General features: G+C 41.5%; 1 protein-coding gene across 33 annotated transcripts in view; it reads left to right on the forward strand.

Annotated features, from left to right (window-relative positions):
* The window catches only part of MAGI1 (membrane associated guanylate kinase, WW and PDZ domain containing 1), a 327842-nt gene that overhangs the window by 118573 nt on the left and 190589 nt on the right, over positions 1–18680 (forward strand). Inside the window, exon 1 of one of the 33 annotated variants that reach the window (XM_074550427.1) lies at positions 17100–17239. The exons of the other annotated variants lie outside the window; for them this stretch is intronic. Within the exon in view, the coding sequence (XP_074406528.1) occupies positions 17134–17239 (106 nt within the window). The 5' untranslated portion in view covers positions 17100–17133. Of the gene's footprint in view, positions 1–17099; positions 17240–18680 lie in introns of those variants that run through there. 33 annotated transcript variants of the gene reach the window in all.

Genomic DNA, 18680 nt, shown 5'->3' on the forward strand with positions numbered 1-18680 from the left:
GCAGCCCCAATTCATCATTGGTGATATTCTGGCTACTCCCAGTTTTTCCTCTCTCCTTCCTGCATCTCTCATTGCTCCTTGATCAGCACCCAGACACCAACACAAGTCTCCCAATTTTTCAAGCCTCTCGGTTTGAGAGACTGCCTTGCTGAGGATCTCACCTCCTTGGAGTGATTCTGCCCTCATGTTGCTAAGCTCGCTTTCAGACTCCTGCCTTCTACAGCAGATCTTGTGTTTTTCCCCCAAAATGTGCTTCATGTACAGCCACAGGTGCAGCAAGGCTTGAGCCTGCATCACCTCTGGAGGAGCTGAATTTAAAGCTTCTTGTCTGATGTTGATTCTTTGGTTCTGAGGTAAAGACACATGTAGTAGGATGTGGAAAATTGTTGTTGGAAAACCAGATTGTTGCTTCTTTGACTGCTTGAAGGGAAACAGGGATGACAAATCTTGTTCACAGAAATTGCAGTGTGTGTTAGTGCTTCTCAGTTTTCTGAAGGATCAAACAGGAGGAAAATCAACCTTTTGTCAGCTCTGGGTACCTGAGTGTGCACAGGAGTTACCCTGGAGTCTCGGGTTTGGACAAGAGATAAGAAAGGAGACAAAGAGATTGCTGGGCCTTCTTTTTCTTTTCTGTAGTTGCTTTGCTGTGGATGTACCTTCTTTTTCTCATTCTCAGTGTGAACATTTTTCTAATGAAAGATGATCAGCTGCATTAGTCAGATGATTCCTGATCCTCAAAGCAGCCCTTCTGTAAGGGGGGATATCTGGGCATTGCCTACTATGAGTCTTCAACAAGTGATTTCTCTAACAAAGGATGACCAGAGAAGATTAAATAGAATGTCCCACTGTGTTTAGTACAGAATATCTAAGGCTATTTTTCCTCTATAGAGTTAAGTTACATTTCAGGGAGGTGACTTGGTTAAATTGACTTAATGGGCATGAAACCTTTGCTGTCATTGTGGAAAATCAGCTTACTCAGAGGGGTTGTTTTCTGGACTTACACAGGTTCTTGCAAGCTGTTTAAGCAATGCTAAATATATTGCAGCCAAGAAAAGCTGACAAGGATCGTAGCTGCCAAATTTCTAATAGCAACTTTGTAACTTCATTGCTTTTTCAGCAGCAACAACAAAAGAGAAAAATACTGTTAACTTGGCAAAATCCATTTTCTGTTTCTTGGGGTGTGGAAACAAACCTCACTAAAATAACTGAATGTAAGTCAGCAAAAATATAACCTGCTTTCAACAAAAGTTGGAGCTATGTAACCATACCAGTACCTAAAATCAGTGTATGGCTTCCCTTGTTGAAATTCATCACCCTTCTGCAAACGAATTAGGCAGTCTGAAACTCAAGACGTGAGGATTAGTGAGGGCTTAATTAAAACATCATCAGTGTTGTCCCTGCAGAATCAAAATCCTGACACTCTGGTTACTGAACTATATTTGAGCCTTAATTTTAAGTGACTGCCTTTTACTTTAAAGGGATCATTACTTAGAAACTTTAACGTGGATTTCTTTTCAGAATTGTTACCTTGTATGTGTTTGCAGATCAAAAATAATTCTCAGTATTTTATTAGTGATATGATACCATTTTCAGGTGCTGCAATGTGCATCTAGAGTTTTGCCAAGTTAATGATGGTCCTGACTCTCAAAATATTGTATTTATAGTTGGACAAAACCTTTCAGATTTACAGCATTCGTTGTCCCCAGATGTTCATGTTTCCCAGAAGACTGATATCAGATTGGCTTTAGCCTGTCGAATAAGCCCAAGAAATGCATGCCAATTTCAAATCCTAATCTTCAGCAAAAAGTCTTCTTTTTCAGTCTTGGCAAGGAGCACTAAGTCAATAAAAATTTAAAATTAAAAATACCGAAGGAGTCCAAGTTCAGTAAAGAAAAGAGAGCTCATATGTCTAAGGTTATGATCAAGAATCCAAATTGGGGACTAGAAGCTAGAAGTTCTGGTTATATTTTGGTTTTTTGGCCTTTCTTTGTTATATATCTATGTAACAGAAGAGACCCCAGCAATTGGTGCAGCTTTTGGCACTCTGAGGTACAATTCACCTGCCTGTAGCTAAACCAGGGCTTTGTACGTGCTATGCAATAGGATTGGCGAAAAGATCTCTGTAAGACTTTTTGGTAAGTCAGATGCAGGAAGAGGAGTGTGTATTAAATGATAGAAAATACTTGATTTTCAAAAGGCTGTGATGAATTACCAAGTTTAAGTTTGCATATTTTAAGGTTCAAGGAGAACTTGTCTTAGTTCTGTTTCTTTTCCGAAAGAAAATTCAGAAGTTTCTTTCGGAATTGAGACTGTGCACGTTGCTGTAGCAGGTGGTGAAAGCCTGTTTTTCTAGGAGCTTTAAAATCCATTTTGTTGTTTAACCAACTCAGTTTCCCAAAATTGTAGGAACCCTGACTCTGCCTTTGACCTTTCCATGTTTTTCATCCAGCACATTAAACAGTTTGTGGCCAGCCCTGTGCTGCTAGATGCATGACATTTGTTAGAGGCTTTGCTGTGGTGAGTAATAGTGCAGGGAGAATATATTTTGTGGACCTTTGCAGATTAAATGCCTTTATTCCTGGGTACTTGCAATTTCAGGAGACTGGATTTGACATTGATGGTGGCCTTCAGCCTGAGGCTCCTCAGGAGATTGGGTGGAGATGTGACTGTCTTGACTTGCAGTCTAATGGGATGGGATCACAAGTGTTACTTTCACAGAGTTTTGTAATTACCTGGGCATATTCTGTGTCTGCAGTCTGAAATCACATATTTAAAAAAAAATTAAAATAATTAAATTTCAAATAAATTTGAAGTAGCTTTTCTCTTTGTGACTTGTGGTTCAGGCTCCTTTGTGAGCTGTGCCATTGTAGTGATTGTCATAGAATGGCTTTAAGGAAATTCTGACCATGCTGTATTCTAGGAGTGAATGGCTGAAACTTGAGAGTGATGAATTCCCTACAAAACTACTCTGTTTGCCTCTCACTCAGATGTAAGTAAATTAGCTGTAGTGTCACTCAAGTCAGGGCTTCAGGAGGAATGTAAGTGGTAGGAGTACGTGTTCCTGTATTTCAGGATATGCCAATTTAAGGGGTTCAGATAATTTGCACAGTCTCAGGTTCAGATCTCTGAATGTCACTTTGAGGTTCTCCCATCTTTTGGGTATAACACCTCCTCATCTCTTGCAATTTAAGCAGAACTCCTGAGCACAGACTGCTAAGCCAAAATGACCTATCCATGACTTTTAGAAAACTCAAAAGGGCAGATCTGCTGTGTTATCTCCAAATGTCAACATTGAATCTACTTGATTTTCTGCAATAAAAGCAAGCGCAGACGTAAACGAAATGCGCATCAGATTAAAGTCTTCAAGAAATTTCAAATAGCTCTTGGCCAGCAAGGCTTTTCTCCACTTGTAGTCTGAGTTTCCCTCTGGGGAGACGTAGGACCACTTTGATGGCTGCATGTTTGAATTATTTACTGAGCATTGGTCTTACTTTTTTGGTGTGGCATCGGCCTGAAGCCACCCAAACAATGGGCCAGTGGCAGCACTGGGGACCAGCTGTGTAAAGCAACATCTGAGTTGGCTTTTTTAGTCCCCCAGGCCTGCTAACCACAAGTGAAAAAGCAGAAACCTTGCCTTTGCTTACGTCCTGGCTACGAATGCAAGCGCAAGATTTCCTCGTGGCTTTAACATTAATGTGCTCTAAACTGCTAAGTCAGAGCTCTTATTTTCCCCTTGAGCTGGCAGCTCAGGCCAGCTCCCTTTAATCCACACATTAAGCACACATTTTAAAGTGTGTTGTTTTTGGAAAGATGCTCAGCAACTTCCCTTTTGAATCCAGACACAGAGGTCTCTCTCCAGAATTGATGGCCTGTACCAGAGTGAACCTCTCTGTCTCTGGGCTTTGTGAAACACCCAGTCTGTGAGTTCAGGGATCACCTTTCTAAATGGGGCCTCATAAAAGGCAAGGTGAAAGGAAGGGCAGCTGGAAGGGGGGAAAAAAATAGATGAACCTCAAGAGTTTGGTTTGGCAAGAAACAGTGCAAGTTCATTTTGCCTTAAAAACTTTTACTGGACTCTCCCCTGGTTTAATTATACCTTATTTTTATGACTTTCATCATGCATTAATATATAAAGCATATGGATGTGGTGTGCAAGTGTGACTTAGTTCCTTGAGCCTTAATTTCTCTCTCATGAAGCCAGTGGTGTCAGGGGAATGATGTCCTGGTGGTTTTCCTGACCCTACCCTGCCTTGGCAGGCTGATGGTGGATCCCATCAGAGAGAGCTCCATGCTCACTATGCAGGGTGCAGAATTACAGAATTAGCAGAGCAAACCCACAACTTAACTCTCTTGAATACTTAAATTCAATGCAATTATCCAGCCAGTGCTCTCACCTCTCACTAATGACTTATGTCTTGTGAAGAGGATGGGCTGGGGGTGGCAAGGTGGGACTCCATCTCCTCTCCAAACAGCAGGCAATAAAACAAGAGGAAACTGCCTCAAGTTTCACAGGGAAATATTTAGTTTGGATTGTAGGAAAAATGTCTTCACTGCAAATGGTGGTCAAGCATTGGAACAGGCTGCCAGTGGAAAGGGTAAAATAGAATTCTGAAAGTGTTTAAAAAAAATGGATGTGGCATTTAAGGGGCATGGTTTAGTGGTGAACATGGCAGTACTGAGTTAATGATGGGGCCTAAAAAGGCCTTTTCCAACCTAAAGGATTTTAGGATTTTATGATTCTATGATTCCAAGGCCACTGCACTTGCTGTGTGCTGGCAGTCATCCTTTCTCACTTGTGACCCATGTAATTAAGGCTGCAGCAGGATCTGCTGCTACATCTCATTACTGTGTTCCTGGGAACATTTCTCAGTGAGGCAGTTTATTTCATTTTGTGTATCTAGAAAAAAATACCTTGGTTTCTTTAGTATTCCTGTAGTCTGTCAGAAAACTTAGCATTTCTTGAAGGCCTTTCCTTTTGGGGTCAGCAGTTGTTATAAACATGTCTCATTCCTAAACATTTTGGATATTTCATATAAAGGCTTCCTATATTTGCAGTTAAAAAAATATATCTTTGTGGAGGCAAGACAAATGCTAAGACATTTTGCTTGCAGTCTGCTGATGCCTTTTGCAAACATTAAAAGTATTGCTGTTTCCACTTGATTGATCAAGTGAGTTGCAATGAAATTTAATTTTGCTATGTCATTTAAAATAGTTCAGTAGAGTTAGAATGCCTATTATGATGCAGCCCTGTTGTGCATACTTTTGTGCTTTGGGGTAGATTCAATATCTCAGAGACTCATCTTTAGTGCTGAGAGGCTGGTGCTTGGCTGTAGACAGTGTTTGGAAGGCTGCATCTGCTCTATTTGTGGCATCTTTTCTTTTTTATTGTTAACTGGTCATTTTTCAAGGCATAAATAACTTACCTCCATCCGGGGCAGGCACATGAAATCAGAGCACCCCTTCCAACCTTTCAGTTATTATTAAAATAAAGACAACTTTAATTGGTATCCAGGTGTCTGAAGACATGCTCAGACACAAGAGACATGTGGGAGAAAACTTGTATAGGCCACTGTGTTATTAATACAGCTAGAATCACTTTGATTCCAGAAGGGAGACATTTGGTTTCAAATGAAATGTTTTTCTCCAGGCCTCACTCATTTCTTGAGCCAATGCCAAGTGTCTGAATTTAAAATTCAGTGTTATCCTAGAAGTTATGTCAGACTTGCTTTTATCAATGTATAGGTGAATGAGGAAAACACGAAAATAAATGCAGTGTTACTCCTTTTAATGTGTGTATATAGACAAAAATCAGGGTTTTCTAACATCTTACACTCACGAGAACAAATTGCTGATAGAGTCAGATTTTAACTCATTTACAAGTGTGTTATACTTTCTGGATATATTTTTATCTGTGTTAATCTCAGGAACTCATCAAAATTATGCTGGATAACTACATATATGAGTTCTAGAAGATAAATATTGGGGCATCCAATGACTAGTGATCCGGTTACTTTTAAAATTTTAAAATTTGTTCTACAATGCAAAACATGTCTTGATTTTGGAGGAGTGAGGGTGGATGCTGTAGCAATGCTTTGTTCCTGTATCCCTGAAGCAGCCAAATTTTCATTGCCACATAAAAGCACTGGAAAGTGCCAGCTCTCAGTGTTTTGTTTGTCTCTTCCCTTACTCTCTCCATATCCAGCTGGAGGTTCTGGCCAGCAGGTTTATAATCAACCCTGCCCTCTGCATTTCCAGCTTCTTGCAGTGGTGTTTTAGTCTCTTTTGATAGTATATAATGACCACCCAATTTTCTCCCATTGCTCAGTGTGGGCTTTTCAATGTCAGAGCTTGCAGGGCTGGAGCAGAGGCTGCTGGAAATGGTGCAGCCCAGTTTTTCTGGGGTGCTTGGAATGGCCATGCTGAAACTCTGGGGATTGCTTTATACTCTTGTCTGTTTTGCTGCAGATCTGCTGTCAAGAATTAAACTTCCTATGGGGAGCCACAACCCTGCCTGTATTGATTTTTCTGAACAGTTGCTCTGTTTTAGTGCCCTCGAAGGGACTATACATCTTTTTAATTAAAAATAAAGTAAATATCAAACGAGTGATGAGGGGTGCAGTGGGCAGAAAACCAACTGCATATTGACTTTTTGTTCTGGAGATGAATTCAGAGAAACAGCTTACAAGGGACTCCAGAACATGGAAGTGTTTTACCCTTACTGGTTATCTCACATGGGGACCTTGTGGGAAACATTCTGGCATAGCTGGGAAAGACAGCTGATCGTTTGCTTGAGACTCTGGAAAATTCAAAGAGATAAATTCACCAACAGATTTTTCTAAAGGTCTCAAGATTGGTGTTCACTGATGCTGTGGTTTCATCCCTGAAATCTCCACATTTCCTCAGCTGAGCATTTGGCTGCACCCTTGTGGGGTGTGGTGTTCCATTCACCAGTGAGATGTGTGTGGTCCCACAGAGGGGATTGTGAGTTTAAGGCTCTGGGCAATCCCAGCATGAGAGAGGTTCTGAGGAAAACTTTGTGGAAGTGTTGCATTAGTTTTCTGTTAGTGTAGTTATTGCTAGTTTTTCGTCCTTATTCAAAAGACTACTCAAGGGTATGTTTATCTACTGGTAGATCCTTAAAAATAGTGCTAGAAAAAACCTGGAGTTTAGATTTCTGGCACATTAGGAAGCTGGCATGCTTTATTATTTACATCCAAGTTAGATGATGTCTCATACAGGATATCTCATAGGCAATTAATTAACAGCTGTCTTCTAGGTCATTCAGTTCCATACCAGCAAGGCCAGCTAAAGCAACTGAATCAAGCTTGTAACACCTCTAAAAATGCTAGTTCATGCGTTGTCATAAACTTTTTGTGCAGATGTGTTAAGTTTCCATTTGCACAAAAACTTCCCAACAACCACCTGCAGCACAGAAATCTTTGCTGGCATCTGTGTAGAGATTTGGAGGCATGAAAGGAGGTGAGGAAGAAGAATTATTCCTCTGTTTCGTTCTGCATGCCTTGTGTTTGGTTCATCATGGGCATCAGTGATATACTATAAAGAAAAAGGGAAATAAATAAAAAAAAAATCAGTAAATCTGAGCATGTCCAGGACAGTGTCATTATTTCAGGTATTTAAGGGTGTAGAAACAGTCACTTTTTGGGGATGCCCCCAGGCTTGGGCAGTAATGATCTGCTCTTGCATGCTGTTCGTTGGACCACCCTGTTAAAAGAAAAGTAGAATTTCACTTTAAAAATTTTCATAGTAAGCATTGATTAGAATTGCTCCTACAATTGGATGGCAATAAATCTTATTTGACAGTTCTGTTGTGTTGCAGTGGGAGATGGATGGGAGGGAGGGTGCAAACAATTGATTATGCATCCAACTGGGCAAGAGCAAAGCAGGAACTTACAGGAGGAATAGTGAAGCTGTTTGGGCCAAGTAAAGCTTTTAGAAAACAAGCTCAGAGTTTTCATGTAGCGATGATGTCTGGCTGTTGGTGCAGAGGAGGGCTGACAACACCACAGGGTGCTGCCTGGGCAGTCAGTGTGGTGGCTGCAGTAACTCAGCTGCTCCCTCGGATGGAGATAAATTGCAGAGACAAAGGAAATCTTCATTTCTGTGGTTTAAATAGTGGTTTAAAGACCATGTTCTTAGAGTGGATCAATAAAGTAATCTCTGTCAGGTAGAGGTGAACAAAAGCATCCAGGGAAGTAAATCTCTCAGTGCCCTGAACATCTTGGTGGGCAGACTGAACGTGCTTTGTGCTGGCTGAGACTGGGCTGTATTTTCTCTTTGATGCTCTTTGTTTGGAGACAGTTTCCTTTAAGGCTGATTTGCCAGAGCAACAGTGCATTGATGCACACATAAGCTTGCTTGATAAGATAGGAACTCAAAATCACAGATTACAAGGAAAAGGGGAACATTTTGAAATCATTCTGCTTCTCCCCCCTCCCCAGCCTTGTAGACTAGGAAGCTTTGTAATGGTCTCCTAATAAGAATTTCCTTTCTAATTCTGGTTCTGGATCTAATTACTGAATTGAGGCAGCATTGTTGTCTGTGCAGTCTCCTACTTCTCCTCAACCTTATGGTCCAGTGGATGCCCACACAGAACTAAAGTGAGTAATAATTATTTTTTGTTTCTAAGATTGGATTGTCCACAGCCACATGCATGCAAATTCTGAGAGGAATTGTGGATAAAAATGTCCCTTATTGTTGACAACACCAAATTATTATTTTTTAATCTGATGGCTACTGTCCTGTGGTGTTTAATGCTATCCTGTACTTTTTCCTTATTAATACTGGCTAGTGGAGTAGCCCTATTTGTCACAAAATAATGAAGCAGAGCCTTCATGGATGAGAGTTTTTTTTGTAAGATTCTTGGCAGCAGTCTGATCGGGAACTGGCCTTCCTAAAACTCAGCTTATGACAGAATATTCTCTTTGAAGCATAGCTACTCTAGCATTTGGTATTCAGTGGCTCTGGGCACAGCACATCTAAAGGAGTTCATCCAATATTGATGGTCTTCCAGCAAAATCGGGAGGGGAAAAAGAAATTCCTATTTCTTAAAGCTCTTATATTTAACTTCTTGTTGCCTGATCTTGGTCTGAAAGGTCACAAGGGTGCAGCTGTAGCAGAGTAAACCAAAATTAAAGAGCTGTGCTTTGTTTTCTGTAGATGTTCCTTAATGTTTTCTCAAACTTGCAGCCTTATGGAGAGCAGAATGAGCTGTTTCTGAGAGCATTGCTCTGTATTGTATCTCAGTATAATACTACAAGGTCTGAATGTGTATTCAAGGCTGTTCTAGATCAGAATGTTGGCACCCAAAAACATGACTGTGCTGCAGTGTTTGAATGTGACTTTAAAAGCAGCAGTCCTGCCTCTCATTTGGCCACAGAGAAAATGGGTTTGGTCTCCTGAGCTGACTTAAGAGAATTGATCTCCTTGGTTTAGTGCTGTTGTCTCCTGCACCACTGCCCTGGCATCCCCACCCAGCTGCAAGGGCCAAGGCAGTGAGGGCCCACAGGAAGGTGCAGGGAAGGGACTGAGGGCAGCTGTGCTGTCCAGGCCACTTTAGGCTGGTGGAGATGTCCACCTGAAGCTGTGTACATTCCACAGAGGATGAACCTGGTGTTTCTTGGGGAGCTGCTGTTCCCAGGTGTGCCCCTGTGACTGGCTGTGTGGGGCAGTGCCAGACTGCAGCAAAGGAACTGCTGCTTAAGCTGAGCTGATTATTTTGATTTTTCAAGAAGCTGTAACTTCTTGAGCTGCAATCCCTTGCTGAACAGACTTCCCCCTGTGTGAGCAAAAGCAGTTCCTGGAGGTGTTGGCAGAGCTGCCAGGATCTGCTGATGCCGAACAGCTGCCTGGGCAGCAGAGGCCTTACCCAGTGTTGCTGTCTGGGGTGTGATCCTGGCCTGGAGAGATTCCCTGACACCACTAACTTTAAACATGAAACTCTAAGCTCCGTCATAATCTCCCTGATGTGGTACCAGCTATGCTCTGTGTTCTGTGTGCATCTCTGTGTTAAACTTTAAACCTATCAGACAGGATTTTGCATGGTGTGTCTGGGCAAGCCTCGCACTTTTTTGCATGTACATACTCATCTTGGATATATCCAAGATAACAGGTTTACCATGAGGAGCCACTGAAGCCATTCTTTGGCTTTAGAGATTCATTCAGGGTTCATTGAAGGGAACAACAACAAGGTTGTAACGTGGCAGCTCAAACAAATATGAAAATAAGGCTTTAGTTTACTTAAAATTCCCAGAGAGAATGAGTAAATTTGATTTAATTTCTGATATTCTTTATTAGTTTTTCACATGCAGTGTGGTGTAGAAACATTTGTATTTCAATTTATTTTATAGAAAAAGCCTTTTTTCATAATCTCTGTCAGCTCATTGTGAATAGCAACCTCTGATCACAGAAGGCTATTAATTCTTAATTATCTGCTGGTAATTTACTTGTGCATGAGTTTAGCAATCCATTAGGTGGTGATTTATTTCTGAGAGAAATATGTAATGAAAAGTTTTAGGATTTGCTTTCCCTCACCCCCCTTTTGGCTTGCACTGGAATTAGCTGATTGATTAGATTACAGGATTTATCCAACCACACTCTGTGTGTTAGAGATTGTAGTTAAGTACATTAAGAAAATCTGAAGCAAGACACAGATAAATGTAATAGTGTTTTTGATGGCAGTCTCTGAATTAGGCTACTGGCTGAGAAACTGGAAGTTAAATTAACAAACACTGGAGTATTGGTCTAATTCAAGGATTTTTTCCTTCTAGCTTCTCTTGATTTATGGATATCTAAAAGTTTTTGAGTGGGAACATAAATCCCTCCCAGCAGAGGAGCTCAGTAGCAGTGAGCTGGTTTTGTGCCATTCTGTGGGACTGCATGGAATATGGACTAAAAACTTTGACTTAGTGCTGATTTTTGACACAAAAAGGAGGGATGGAAAGCAGGGCCTGGACCTAAAATGCAAGTTTAGCTCAACTGTTGTGTGAAGCTGTGTCCTGCCATCTTGGCTCATTCTGAATGCAATCAGAGAAAAACTTAACTTGTTGTACAAATAATTTTCCATAAGTATGTGATTTCTCTGTAACACCCCATGCTCCTTCTGTGGGGTGTGAGGCTATCTCAGTTTGGAAAAGCAGCCTTTTCCTTGCTTTCTCCTCCAGCAGAAGTTCAGCATTTAATGGTGGGTGTCACCTTGCTGACTCAGTGCTGGTCTTACATTTGTGACAGTGGCTCAGCTGTTGTAGCTGTCAGGGGAGGCAGCTTTTGGTAATTTCATTTACTGTCACTTGAGGTGCACAGGGTGGGAAGTTAAATCCAGTTACTTCTGTTAAGAGTTGTTTTTCCACACCTTATTCTGTGACTTAAAGGCATAACATCACCATTTATACTTGAAATACTGATATATATTGGACTTACTGTTTTTTTTTTTCCTGGTAGTTTCACATGCACCAAGTCAGATCTCTTTGCTGAACTGCTTAGCTGAGGAGTTAATTAGTCATTAAAAGAGTTAGTTCCTTTATTAGCTTGAGTTACTTTTAGTGTATTGTCTGGAAAGTCGCTGTTGTAATGTGATTTTTGCAGAGTGAGTGGTTGGTGTTCCTGATAGCACAGAGCTGAGAGCAAGGGCTGCTTTTCCTGCCCAATGCCCTCTGCTTGCATGCTGCCTTCCCACTTTTAGCTCTACTTGAAGCAGTGACAGAGTCTATGGCACATTTGTTATGTCAAAGATTTTGTTAGTAATTGGCCCTGAGTCTGACAAGATAAATTACTTGGAGGAAGAGGAAAATGTCATGAAATAAGGATTCCTCACAGTTTTCTGTTGTTTTGGCCTCCATTCCTGAGCAGAACACAGGGTGTAGGACAACCCCACTGATGGCTGGAAATGACATAAGATATTATATAAGATATACAGAAGATATATACAGTATATATATAAATGTCTGTGTATGTATGTATATATCTATCTCTCTATATATATAAATCTATATATAAATCTATATATATATAAATATATATGAATATATAAATGTATATATATAGGATATCCCCTGAATATTCTTCTGTATAGGGATGGACACCTTGGAGTCTGCACCTCAGCCTGGCTGGTACAGGGTGGAATGGGGGTGCACAAAGAGGCAAAACAAAGGCCTGAAAAGAGCAAGGCAGTTCTGTATCATATCTCTTGAGCCATCTAAGTGGGGTCTCTTCTGTTTTAGCAGCATTTCTGAGTGTGGAGCAGAAGAGCTGCTGTGAACCTTGGGCAGCACTGCTGGTCTGCTCCACTTAACCTGAGCTTGATGGTGCCTTGCACCAGGGTTGGGAAAGGGAGGGCAGTGCTGGCAGAAGGTTTTTGGACCATTGCCCATGATTTTTCTGTCCCACCAGTGCTACCAGAAATGTTAGCCAGCCCCACTGGTGGCAGCTGCAGTACCTTAGAGAAGTGTTTGCAGGTGTCTGGCCAGAAAGTCAGGGCTGAGAGGCAGAAATTACATTTTCACATAAGCTGTGTGCGTTCTCCATCAGATGTTGGGCTCTGTCTTGTGTTTGAACTGCAAATGTACAGTGCAGTTTGGGCAGTTTGTACCCTCTCTAATCACACCAAGCTCTGTGTCAGGGCTGTGCCAAGTCTTGGCTTCCTTGAGTGGGAGGAGCAGAGAGGGCAGCCAGGAGAGGGTCCAGAGGTGCCAGCAGAGTGCTGAGCCCAGCCTGGCAGGGGCTGAGCACTGCAAGTGCAGCTGGCTTGTTTTTCCCTCATGGAGAGGCTGTTTATCAAGATAAACAATGGCATGCTCGTTTGGGAGAGGGCACTTAATCAGCTTTTTCCCTGTAGTTAGTGATGTCTTTCCTTCCAAGCACAGAGCCCACGTGGCTGAAATAGCCACAGAACTGCCATTCCCATTGATCACAAGGCTCCCAAGGCATCATTTGTTTTCAGAGTCTGAGGAAAATACTCAGTGAAAACCTGATGGCAGTGCATTAAAAATGGCTGTTTATCTTTTAAGCATGCCTAGGGTTGCACATTAGCCCTATATGCAACCCACAAGCAGAGAACAGCAGCAATTCTGTCTCACCCATCATGGTGTGTATCAGAACCCTTAATAGCATCATATATCCTAATAAAACTCATAATAAAGTAACTGAAAATATATGCATTCTTGTCTTCTCTCAGGACTATATGAAACAACCTGATGGTTGCTCTGCATTTTCTTATGAGCATACAATGAAGGAGAGCTGGGACTTTAATGAGGCTTAATTGTCATTTGGTTTAGTGGGAATTTCTGCAAAGTTCTAAAAGAGTTAGGACTGTTTTAAAAATGTTTAGAAATAGCTCGGGTACAAACAACAGTCCTCAGAGAAGAGAATTTCACTGGCAGCTTCCTAGCATGACAAACCAAATTTTAGGTCAAATATTGCCCTCTGAATGTCCAGCAATCTTTGGCTGTACATTTTCCAAGGTAATTAACTAAAAATCCTAGGGATGACATTGGACTCTGTTTGCAAATGAATTAAGAGTTTTTTAAGGATGAGGATGAATCCTAAAATTTAACCTGAACTACTTTGCATTTTTTTGGCCTTTTAGTTAATAAATTCAAGTTGGGAAAAGATTAAATGTCATTAGCAAAAATGTAACAAATTTCAGTTTGAAAAGCTCCAGTGCAACATCCTAACTTTAGAGTTTAAGGTGTGAAATGCAGAATTTGCTTTTATAGGCAAATTCATTTCCCTTCCAGATTTAGACTCGGGGTGATTTACAGTCTGGTTTTGAAGGTGCTTAGCACAGGCCTAAGCAAAGTCTGTAAGCTGGCAATGAGCACTGCTGAGCCCTACAGCTCTGTAAAGCAGTCAAGGAGATAGGGATAAAGCTTTTTTTCCTTTTTTTTCCTGAGAAACAGAAATAAATGGTGGAGTGAAATACTTCTGTTGATTAATATTTCACTTTGAAATGGATTAGGAAGAAACTGTGAATTATGTATTTTGATTCAATCCACTGCTGCTTAAAATATAATCTTGGTACAGTTTGCAGTTAGCACTGTGCATTTGAATTTTGCCTTTTTAGATTTCCAGAACCCAAACTTAATTGCATCCATGTACATGTAAATTCTGTCTCCGTATTGCATGTTTTGGTATAAACCCTTAACTGTTTAACCATCTTTGTAGTTTATTTATCTATTTAATATAATTTAAGTTTCTGGGGCTGCTTTAGATTTTTTTGAGGTGCCACCCTCCCTTTCAGCCACACAATCAACACCTCAATGTCAGCCAGGCAAAATCAGCATTCTTGGTCTTGGAGTTTGCAGGTGAAGTTGTTTCTATGTTGAAAGCATCTGCAGGAGCTGGTGGGGCAGCTCCCAAGCAAACAGACCTTCACTTTGGGCAGAAGTGCAGTGGGAGTGGGTAAATCTGCCTCAGCTCAGACAGGCAGGATCTGCAGGAAACAGAATTATCTCCATTTTACTAAAGCTGAAGGAGATTAACTCTACATGAGAAGTCTGAGGCAGAACTGACTATTGAATCTAGACGTCCTGGTTCGTTTATCCAGTTTCTCTTGCAAAAATTATCCTCTGGTAAGGTGTGTTGGTTTGGCATGGACTGGTATGGTGGGGCATAGAGGTGGCTTCTGTGAGAAGCTGCTGGAAGCTTCCACCATGCCCAGCAGAGCCTGATGGTTCTGAGGATGGACATGCTGCTGGCCAAAACTGGGCCAGTGACAGAGGCTGGTAACACCTCTGTGATAAGAGATTGGAGAAGAAAATCAAAACAAAGTGGGACACAGTTTTTGTTCCAGTCAGAGAAGAGAACATGTGAGGGAAGCAAGGGTTGGATGCCTGGAGGAGGCTGGGATCCATTGGGAGGGGAAGGCCAGGAGCAGCCTGTCCTTGCAGGACTGCACCCCGTGGAAGGGTGACCCACACTGCAGCATTTGGGGAGGGCTGTGTGCCCCTGGGGGAATTCACATTGCTGCAGGTGCTGTGGGGCTGCTGCTGGGGAGAGTGGAGCCACACTGGAGAAGTTCACAGGGAACTGCCCCCCATGGGAGGGACCCCACGGCCTCACAGGGGAAGGACTCCTCTCCTGGAGCAGCAAAACAAAACCTCAGTGATGAACTGACCAAACCCCCATGCCCTGTCCCCCTGTGCTTTGGTGGGAAGGAGGGCTAGATGAAAAGATTCTGTAAGGGCTTATTTTACTTCTCATTTATCCTCCTCTGACTCTGTTAGTTATAAATTTACCTGTGCCTTTAAGTTGAGCTTGTTTTGCCCTTGGAGTGCTTTCTCCTAGTCCTTATCTCAACTCTTTGTTATTTTTTTTTCCTCTCTTCTGCCCAGCTGTGGCAGGGGAGGGTGAGTGAGAGGCTTTCATGGATGCCTGGCCTCGGGCCAGTGTCCAACCATGGCATAAGGCAAAACAGTAGAGGAGTTCATCCCAGTGGCAGCAAGACATCATCTTTCCTTTGGAAGAGCTGTATATTAACCTCAGTGATCAATAAAGACAGTTTGAAATTTTTCAGGTTTAAAATAAACTTAAATGAACTGCTAAAGTTCTTTGGCTTAGAAAGTTACTGCCAGAAGTCCTTGTGTTCAATCAACGTCAGCAGAAAATGGATGGATATTGTAATGTGCAGTTCAGTGGCAGGTGTAATCACCAGTGCCAAAATCTCCATTCTTGAAAGCATTCAAGTCTTGCATATCTTATAATTTTCCATTAATATCATTTGCTTTTCTAAATTCCAAGGGAATACAGATGCAAAATCAGCCATTGTTGTGTCTGTCTTATTCAAATATTTTATTTATTTTATTTAATGCATAATTCATTTAATTTTATTGATTTTCACTAGACAAAATAGGAATTGTGGGTAGCAGAAGCAACCCACTGAAACACCTACTTTCCCCATCTGCAACCTGTTTACAGGAGTAAACATGGAAGTGGATGTTTTTCTGGTTGATTACAACTCCTGCAATTCACTGCTGAGTGCACACACTCATTAAAAGAAAATTGTTACTTGAGAAACTCTGCAGCAGATGAGAAGCTAAAGGAAGATGAGGTGAAAGGACTGAGCAAACAGTACTTCAAATGAAGATGGGCAGTTTCTTTGTGATTGGAACCATTACTCAGAGTGGGGATCTGTTGATTCATAAATCTTGACAAATGTGCTCATGGTTCCAATGCAATTAGAAGCTTCTAAATTGAAAAGAGCTGGTACCTCAATGCTGAGAAACATCTTGAATGTTGAAGCTGAGGAAACTTCAGACAGTTGGAGTTGCTGTGTCTTAGGTTAAAAAAGAAATAGTGATTGGTTTTAATAAGGATCATAAGAAAAAGGACAGACACTGAGATCTGAAGCTTGGGAGACTATAAAATTCATCTGATTTCACTTAGTTTCTAATTTTGCAGCTCAGAATTTTCCAGTCTGTTTCCAGAGCCTCTTTTTTTCCAGTAATCCAATTTTCAAATATGTTCCTGCAGCTCCTATTGGCTTTGCTGAAACCAAAGCTCTGAAAAAGCTATAATTTTTTGTTGGAGAAAGATGAGATCTAAACAGGAGAGAACAGAGTGATCTGGTGAGAAAGGCTGTGGCATAAAGGTATTGCACTTTTTTTTGGTGAGAGGTGGGCAATTGGATTTGGATAAAGAAGACTCACATTTTGCTGTGTAAAACCAAAAAGCCCTATGAAGGCACTGGAAGCACATGTGACAACCTCAAAATTCAGACCTGAATTTTGGGCCAGGAAGGGGGTGGAAGTTCGAAATCGGTGAGCTGAAGAAGATTCACTTGTAAAAGCAGAAGTACTTTTCACTTCATACTTTGGCACATGATATCCTCCTTGCTGGCACTAATGATGCAGAGACATTTTTCTATCAAATGGTTTCTGACAGTTCAATTGCCAAAAATACTCAAGTGGCAGAATGCAACTGCAATTACTAACAGTGTGCTTGCCCCAGAGTCTGTAAATTCTCTCATGAAAGCCTAAAAAGCCCATTCACGTTGTCTAGAAATAGCAGCAATAACCATGGTAATAAGTTCCTTTCTTTGTTGCTGTGGTTCAATTCTTTTCACGGGTAGGCTGCAAAAAAGCCATTTGATTTTTCTGTAGCTGCCTCTGTTATAAGGAGATGTTTCTGCTCTGCAGCAACAACAGTACCACTGAAAGCTCTGCAGCAGCTTCGTCTCCAGGTGCAGAAATTCAGCTGAGAAGGAGAAATTTAGGTCCTGTTCCAGGTAAAGTTGAGCCCAGTTTTGTTTGGGCTGTGATGTGGAAGGAGGTGCAGAGGGCAAGGCAGGCTGTGCAGCAACATAGACAAGGGACAGGATGTTTGTGGGGATTTGAGTTCTTCCAAAGCCACCAAGGCAGTTATTGCATGTCCCATCACTCCTCTTAGCCCTCTGAAGCAAAACCTGATGGCTTTTACCATCCTGGAGGAGTTTGCTGCATGCTCAGAGATATTCCTTCATTATACCCTGAGCTGTAGTGCAGTCCATATGGAGAATGCAAGATTTGGAGATTCTTTCCATCTTAAAGTAGTTTTACTCAGGTTAATGGGGCCAGATGTGCTGTGGTCCTGCAAAAATTGTTTCTGCAGGCAGTGCTACTGACTGTAATAAGCTTTATTAAGATGTAGGGTACACTTTATGGCCATACCATGAAGGACTGGGTGCAGGAGGAGAATAAGAAGCAGTGGTGTGAGGCAGCTTGTCTGTGCCAAGTTGCTCACATATGTGAGGGTTTGCAGCATTACAGCTCTAAATCCAGTGCTTAGAGACTGCTATTGAGTCCCAGGGACAGTCAGCTTTGATGCTTGTTAGAGGCAAGGAGCATGAATATAGACTTACTCTCCCTGTTATTGAAGATTATTTTATCCTATAAGATTGTTGTCATGGTATGATGCTTGAACAATTTACAAATGTAGCTTCAGAATATAAATGCCTTTGCTTCTGTAAGCTCTCCAAATCAGCATTGAAGTTTTCAGCAGCTATTTATCAGAGTACTTGGAATGATCGAAGCTTTTGTTTATTTAGCTTGAATTTCTAGGACATTCCAAGAGATAAATACTGGAAATGGTGGTCACTAAACACACTCTGAATTTATTTTAAGAAACTTACTAACTTATAGTGTTGTGAAGTGTCTCAAGAACTGTTGTGGGCAGGAAGATGGAAACCCCCACAATAAGGTTTAGTTGGCAATTACTATTATATTGGAGGTTATCTCTGAGCTTTTAACTGTGTCTGTGAAGGTTCTGGGAGCTGAGGCCAGCTGGTACAGAATGACCCACATCCATACCATTAAAAGTCTCTTAACCTGCAAAACATTCCCATAGGACTGGAAACTGTGCCAGCTCTCAAACTGTGCCTGCGAGTGCATGAGAAAATGATAGTTGGCACAGGCCAAAAATGTGCCAGGGACGCTTCTGACAGCTCAATAGATGGGAACTCATGGCCCAGGGCACAGGAGCATCCCTGGGCACTGCTGTACTCTGAGTTTGGGCACAGCTGCAGTCACAGGTACAACTGCTAAATCAACTTTTGGGTGCTTTTCAGGCAGCTTATAAATAGGTTTACTTTGTTGCAGAGGGTGTCCCTGAATGACAAAGCTGCTTTTGCTGGAAGTTTTTGTGTCACGCTTTGTATAATATTAGTGTTATTTTCTTTTTTCTAACTTTGA

The sequence above is a fragment of the Zonotrichia albicollis genome, chromosome 12 (genome assembly GCF_047830755.1).
Source record: "Zonotrichia albicollis isolate bZonAlb1 chromosome 12, bZonAlb1.hap1, whole genome shotgun sequence".
In the NCBI taxonomy this organism is placed as follows: Eukaryota; Metazoa; Chordata; class Aves; order Passeriformes; family Passerellidae; genus Zonotrichia; species Zonotrichia albicollis.